At 57.7% G+C, this 7,061-nt stretch overlaps 1 protein-coding gene across 1 annotated transcript; it reads right to left on the bottom strand.

Annotated features, from left to right (window-relative positions):
• Positions 1 to 235: 235 nt before the first annotated feature.
• FOXE3 (forkhead box E3) lies at positions 236 to 1,225 on the bottom strand (the record flags this gene model as incomplete). Its single annotated transcript, XM_084242046.1, has 1 exon — positions 236 to 1,225. The coding sequence occupies exon 1, from the start codon at positions 1,148 to 1,150 to the stop codon at positions 236 to 238; it is 915 nt and encodes a 304-aa protein (XP_084098172.1). The 5' UTR covers positions 1,151 to 1,225.
• Between the last annotated feature and the right edge of the window lie 5,836 nt (positions 1,226 to 7,061).

Raw genomic sequence — 7,061 nt, 5'->3', positions numbered from 1 at the left:
GCCGGGGCCTCGCCGCAGAGGGAGAAGAAATCAGGGACGCACAAATGGGGGTGCAGGGAGAGAGGCACTGGCCCGATGCCGTCTCCCCGGGACGGGGGACAGAGGAAGATGTAACAGGTGTGCTTCGCCCGAGAGGCCAGGCCCGCGCCCCAGGCCCCCGGAGGCGCAGTCGGGCGGCGCTCCCCGCGGCGCGCCAGCCCTGGGGAGACGCGCCCCCGGGCTGCTGAGGGGAGCCTCACAGGTAGCGCTCCAGCCCCGGCGCGTAGCCCGGCGGGCTCAGGTAGGCCTCCCCCGGGCCCAGCGGGCCGAACGCCGCCGCGGGCCCCGCCAAGGCCAGGAGGGGCTCAGCAGGGAGGGGGCCGGGGCCGGGGCGCGTCGGGGGCGGCCCCAGGCGGTCGGGGGCGGGCGAGTAGAGCGGCGGGAAGGCGGCGCCGGCGTCGGGCGCGGCGCAGCAGGGCGGCTGGGGGGCGCCGGGCCCGGCCGGCTCGGGCGGCGGGCTCACCAGGCTGTGGACGCTGAAGAGGCGCGGCGGCGGCGCGGGGCCGGGGCCGGGGCCGGGGCGGGCGGGCGGCGGCGCGGGCGGGGCGGGCGCGCAGGGCGCGGAGGGGCGGGGCGGCGGGCGGGCGGCGGGCCCGGGCGGCGCGGCCTCGGGCGGGGGCGGCGGGGCGCGCTTGAAGCGCTGGCGGCGCCGCAGGAAGCTGCCGTGGTCGAACATGCCGGCGGCCGCCGGGTCGAGCGTCCAGTAGTTGCCCTTGCCGGGGCTGCCGGGCTCGCGCGGCACCTTGACGAAGCAGTCGTTGAGCGTGAGGTTGTGGCGGATGCTGTTCTGCCACTTGCGCGGGCCGTCGCGGTAGAAGGCGAAGCGCTCGCTGATGAAGCGGTAGATGGCGGCCAGCGGGAGGCGGCGGCCCGGGGCGTGCGCCAGCGCCATGGCGATGAGCGCGATGTACGAGTAGGGCGGCTTCCCGCGCTGCAGGGGCCGCCGCCGCCGCCGGCCCGGGCCGGGCGCGGGGTCCGGCTCCCCGCGGCCGGCGGCCGCCCCCTCGGGCTCGGGTCCAGGCTGGGCCCCGGCGAGCGGCGACGGCGGCGGCCCCGACGGCGCGACAGACGGCAGAGCTGGGAAGCCCGGACCAGCGGCGGACGGTTCCATGTCGCTGCGCCCGGTCACTGGGGAGCGGCAGCCCTGGCCCTCGCCCTGGAGAGCAGCGGCTGCTGACCCGCCTTATATGGCACAGCCCCCGCAACCCCCCATCCGAGAGAGTGCGCTCGGACCTTCCCCCCCTGACCAGCGCGTCCCCTCTGGTTTGCTTTCCCAACCCCCTCTCTAAGCCCACAGCCCCCACCCCACCCTGTATTTCGCCCCTCCCTTCGTCTCTTCCCTTCAGGCCAGTCTTTCCCACACCCAGGCTCATCCCTTCCCCATCAACACTGGGTCAGCCCTCGCCTAGGCTCCATCCATCCTACTGGGGTCAACCCCTACTTCCCTTTTTGCGCCTTTCCTTGCTCAATCTCCTCCTCTTTGGGTCAATGCTAACCACAAATTCACCCATTACTTTTGACACCCCTTCTCCGAGCCCCCCTCCCCTTTCTGCTGAGTCCCTTCCCCTCCTGCCTCCTCTCCTAGCCTCCTCCAGGTCCTTCCAACCCCAGCTGAGGCAGAGATGACACCCCCTCCTTGGCAGCGTAGCCAGCCATCAGCATCCCTGAGGGTGACCTGGAGGCTGCGCTGGTCAGGGAAGTGTCAGGTCACCCTCGGAGGGGAGGGACGTTAGTCAGTAGAGAAAGGGTAGGATCCAGGAAAAGGCAGAGCCACATGTTTGGCTTTGTCTAGGGGAGGATGTTGTCAACTTCAGGGTAACCTCTCCCTGCTACCTCTCCCACACGGGAGTCCTGTTCACCCTACATTCTTTGAAAAACACAAAATCATGAGGGTTCAGCTAACAGATTTGGGAACCAGAGGACTGGTTTAAATCAAGAGCCTCCAGAAAAATCTTTAACGGGAAGTTGCTATTCTGGCATGTCCCTTCTGTTGCCCCCCACCCCACCCCCACCGGGGAGGAATCTCCCATTGTCACCCACATAGCATGCAGGGACCATGCACACACCACAGACTTGCACTGCCTCCTAAGTTCCCAGGTGAGTTACTGGGTCAGAGAGAGACACCCCCATCACCCAAGTGCTTCCACAGACTGGAATTTGAGAGAGGTGCTTACTGACCCAGAATGAGCACACTCACATATCACAGAGGCTAGAAGTGGGAGGGGGAATCATAGCTATTTTTATTAAAAACTCTGGGAAACACCCCCCACCACCACCATCCAGAGGCAATGCTGTCTTAACACCATTTCAGGAAACTTCCAAAGTGACCAGAGAGCCAGCTGGGCTTGGAGGGAATTATTTGGTCAAGGAATCTTGTCTCAAAGAGCCTTGTCTAAGGGACAGAGGAGATGGGGAACAGAGTGATAAAGGGTGAGGCAAGTGGAGTGCCTACAGTTTCTCTCCAAGGGGACCCTGTCTGGGTGGCATGCAGGGCCAGCCCTTGAGGGCCAGGACCTCCTTCAATTTGGGGCCTTAGTTGCCTGGCTTGCCTCACTCTGGGCCTGGTTCTGGCCCTGGCATGGAAGACTGGGTTCAGATGTTTAAGGCTAGCTGCAGCAGGCCTGTGAATGAGCTCCACCATCTCCCTGGGAGCTCAAGGGGCGCCTTCTCCCTGCTCCAGTCCAGCCACTGTTAAAACAGCCACAATTCTGCATATTGTGAACAAGGTCAGCACTTGATGCCCATTATCCCACTTAAGTGTGAACACCTTGTGGGGTACTTGTGAGTACCCCAGTTTTGCAACTGAGGAAAGTAAGGCCCTTAGAGCTTACGTGACCTAGCTAACTTCACACAGAGTTGGTGGCAGAAATTCAATTGGAGTTCAGAGCACTCTTTTTAGAACACCATCTTTTAGAAATAATTTCCTCTAGAGTTCTCCCAGCTCTCACAACTTGAGCTGCTAGTCCCTCTCCTGGCCTCCAGGTCAGCAAACCTAAGAGCATATTGGATAGCAACCTTCATGCAGCACACCCTTCAAGCCAACCCGCTCCCCTTCCCCGAGTTCCAGATCTCAGCAGATGGACCTCCTCAAAACCTACCACCCAGAAATGTGGACAACATCTGGGCTCCTACCTCCCCCACATCCAGGCAATCTCTAAACCTGTCAATTCCACATGGACTCCATGTCACCCCTCCTTCTGTTCTGCCTCAGCTTAGCCCACATTGCTCACCAGACACTTCGCAGTGCTCAGAGGCAATGTTATAGGACAGCCCTGATACAAAACGGGGTGCCTGACTGTGGGTCCTCACCCGCGCGCTTAAAAGGACTTATCAAAACTCTACTGCAGGCACACGCGAAAGGTTAATAAAAGGTTTATTTACAAGGGAAGGGCAAATGAAATGTACAGCTCAGGGAGAAAAGTGGGAGACAAAGTTTTAAATGCGCCCTACCCAATCCGCCGATCTGGAATCCCAAATGGTGCTCTGAGAGCTGGCCGAAGCCAGGAGCCGTGAAGCCAGGAAGTGAGCGAGAGAGTGAGCCCACGTATTTGGTTTTTATACCAAACCTGGCTGCTTAACTCCACCTTCAGGTCCCAGCCACCTTCCCTTTGGTGGTGACGGGATTTGTCTTTCCCAATGTCTTGATGGCTTTGGTCTGGAGTGGGGGTGGAGTCCACAAAGCCTGCATGGAATTAGCTCAGGACATCCTTTCCCTCTAACAGCAAGAGATGAAAGACCCACAATCTGCATGATCTGGTAAAGAGATGGGCACACAGACAACAGCCACCACAAGAGAGGTGGGCAGAAGGGTTGTAGAAGCAGAGGAAGGAGATGACACTAAAATCTAGAGGCCCCACCCCACAACAGATGAGCAGTCAGCCCAGTGTATTCACCCAAGGCCCCCCCCCCCCACTGCCCTCTCCACCTCTAACTCTAGGGCCTGAGCCCAGTTCACACCTCACACAAGACATGGTGAACAGCTGGACAGAAAAAGCTAGACAACTGCAGCAGCAGTTTCCTTGCCTGCCGAAGAGGAACAGTGATGAACCCTCTCCTGGTTGGTATGAAATTCAAACGAGGTCCTGGATGAATGTGCCCGGCCTTCATGGGCACTTGGTAATAAGATTTTTTTTTTCAATGACACAGCTGGCATTTCCAGTATTAACCCAGAAATAGGAGAGAAACAATTTCAGACTCTGCATGTTTTTTTTTTTTTTAAAGATTTATTTATTTATTTATCTATCTATTTATTTATTTATTTATACAAGCACTGAGTACAGTCAGAAGTGCAGGGAGAGTGAGAGAATTCACCAGAGCCAGAGCGGGGAGCAGAACAGGCAGAAGGACCGAAGTACACTGCTGAGGGGAGCAGCGGGCGGGCAGGAGAGGTCTGCACACCATGTGGGACCCTCCTCCTGGTGGCCGGGGAGCAAACCGGCACTGCAAAGGCTGTGGGCAGCTTCGCAACCCAGTGCTCAACCGCTGCGCCACCGGGGAGGCCCTCAGAGTCTGCATGTTTTCAACCAGATTCAGTGTACCCCTGCAGCTCAACTCAGGCACCGAGGCACCATCTTGTCCCACTTTCCTTTAGGGACGTAGCCCCTGGAAAGGTGCCTGGCACAGCCCCTGTGTGGTATCTGCAGATGAGGGTAAAGAGTGCTCTTCCTGCTTCCCACGACAGCCTGCCATTTTCTTCTCCTTTCAATTTTCTAATCCATATGTGGAGCATGGGACATAGGATATTTTCAGTAAACGGTACTGACTATGGAGTAGGCCATACTAACCCCGGGGAGGGTGGGGGTACAGAATTTGGTCAAAGGGGTGAGAACCCAGACTTTTCTAGCTCTCTGTGCCTGCCTGACCCCCTCCAATGGCCTGCTTCCCAGAGCCAAGCAAGCCGGTGTCAGGGGGTAGCCCAAGGGCTAATCCATGTTTTCAGCGTGGCTGGGCCCTCTGTTCACAGGCCCTGGGCCGGATGGGATGTGGCTAAGCATCCGGGCATAAGATGGCCAGTGAAGGCGGCCCCTTTCTCATGGGCCTGGATCCCAGGCAGCCCAGTGTCTGAGTGAAGCCCCTGGGGCAGGAGGAACACAGCGGCTGGGCTGGGCAGCCCTTTGTCTGACCACGCTGGGTGGATATTCAGGCTGGCAGGAGGGATTAGTGGCCAGGGATTGGCCCTGGGGCCAGCCTTCCCACTGCCCTTTGGAGGCCAAAGGCCCAGGTCAGGGCACACAGTGTTGATGGCTCCCTAGATAGGAAAAATTCCCACCCTGTCCAAAGCTGTTAGCATTAACCCCAAGGCTCCCTGCCCCCAAACCCACCTCTATAGTGACACCAGGAGCCAAGACGATTTCAAGGCAAGGAGCAGAGGATGCAGGCAGAGCTTCCCCACCACTCTGCCAGGAGGGAAGTCTGAAGCTGAATGCCACTTTAGGTCCTTAGTCCAATTCCCACCCCCTCTGCAAGAGCCCCATATAAAGATTGGGGGGGGGGTGCAGTGGGAGAACTATTTAAGCTGAGCTATCACCAGACCACGAAAGGGTTCCTGGAATATTGCTCAAACCCCTTTAGTTTGAGTTCACTTCAGAATCACTTACTCCCAAAGGCCCCCATCAGAGCATCCATAGACCCCATGGCCCAGAGGCTACAGAAGGGGCTTAGGAACCAAAGGAAATCTTAGGGATACCCTCACCCCACCCCCCGCACCCTGTTATCCTTAGGGCTGCTGCAGGGCCTCCTTCCCCTAGCCCCCAAAACTGGAGCTGCCAAGAGTCTAGTTCTTTCCTCGGGAGCCTTTGACCAACAGTTCCAAGCTGGTTGAGGGGCACATTGGGATGTTTGTTGGTGTAGCCTTTTCTAACCAGGCTAGTCCTGAATGAGGGATGGAAGGAGAAGCCCCAGCCTTATTCACACAACCTGACCCTGTTGGTGAGCCCAGTGAGCCGAAGGACCTGTTCCAGGCTCAGGAAAGGGGCAAAGATAGGCCTGGCTTTGGGGAGAGCATCTGTGAAGAACCCAGGAGGAGCCCCACCACCATCACCATCCCCTTGGCAACTCTTCGTTCCTCAAGCACTTCCATTCAGCCGATCCTAAGAGACTGTGTCCAGGGTGCCCAGTGCTCCATCAGTGAGGAGTCCGACTCGTCTCTGCCTTCACTGTGCTCAGCTGCACACACTCCCCATACGAGTTGGTAGGTGTGCGATACAGGCAGAGAAGGGACTGTGGGGTATAAAAGAGAGACCTCATCCAGCTTGGTGAAGTTGGTAAGGCTTCCTGGAGGGCATAAAATTGCAGCTGTCCAGCGTGGCAGCCCCAGGCTGGACGAGAGGCTCACTGTCTGTGCCCCATGCTGTCCCATCACTGTGCTTCCCTGATTGACTCTTCTGTGTCTGGTTCCCACACTAGACTGTCTCCATGGAGGGCAGGTGCCATATTGCACTCATTTTGGATGCCTGGCTCTCTATTTAGTCAATGTCCCTACGCAAGCTAATGGTCAATAAACACGTGTCATATGACGGAAAGGGCGCTGGATACCCCAGACCGAGAAAACTGTAGATGTAAAGGTCTGAAGGCAAGAGAGTCTGGTTCATTCTGCAGAGTCTGGTTCATTCATGCAAGACTCTGTATTTTTCTAAGAATTACATGAGCTAATATACGTCAAGTTCTCAGGACATATCAGTGCTGTGTGTAAGCTGTTGTTGCTGCCGTAGTGACTATTCGCTGAGCCAGTGTGCAGTGTTAAGGGACCGAGAAAAGAAGGCAGACAAGGTCAGATTGTAGATGACTTTATTTCCAGGTCAAGGAGCTTGGATTTTTCCTTTGAATTATCAGCAGCCACATGACATAGTCAGAGCCCTTGTTCAGATCAGTGTGGCACAGACAACCTGGAAAGGGAAGGGGCTAGAGGCAGAAGGGAGGCTGATCCTGAGATGGTGTGAACCATGGCTCTGGCTCCAGGGCTGCATGAGACCCTTCGTTTCCTTTCATTCCAGATCAGGACAAAGAACCTCCAGCCGTCTATC

The sequence above is a fragment of the Talpa europaea genome (genome assembly GCF_964194135.1).
Source record: "Talpa europaea genome assembly, chromosome: 9".
In the NCBI taxonomy this organism is placed as follows: Eukaryota; Metazoa; Chordata; class Mammalia; order Eulipotyphla; family Talpidae; genus Talpa; species Talpa europaea.
Note: the sequence above shows the minus strand (reverse complement) of the source record. Positions and strands in the feature narration are given on the sequence as shown.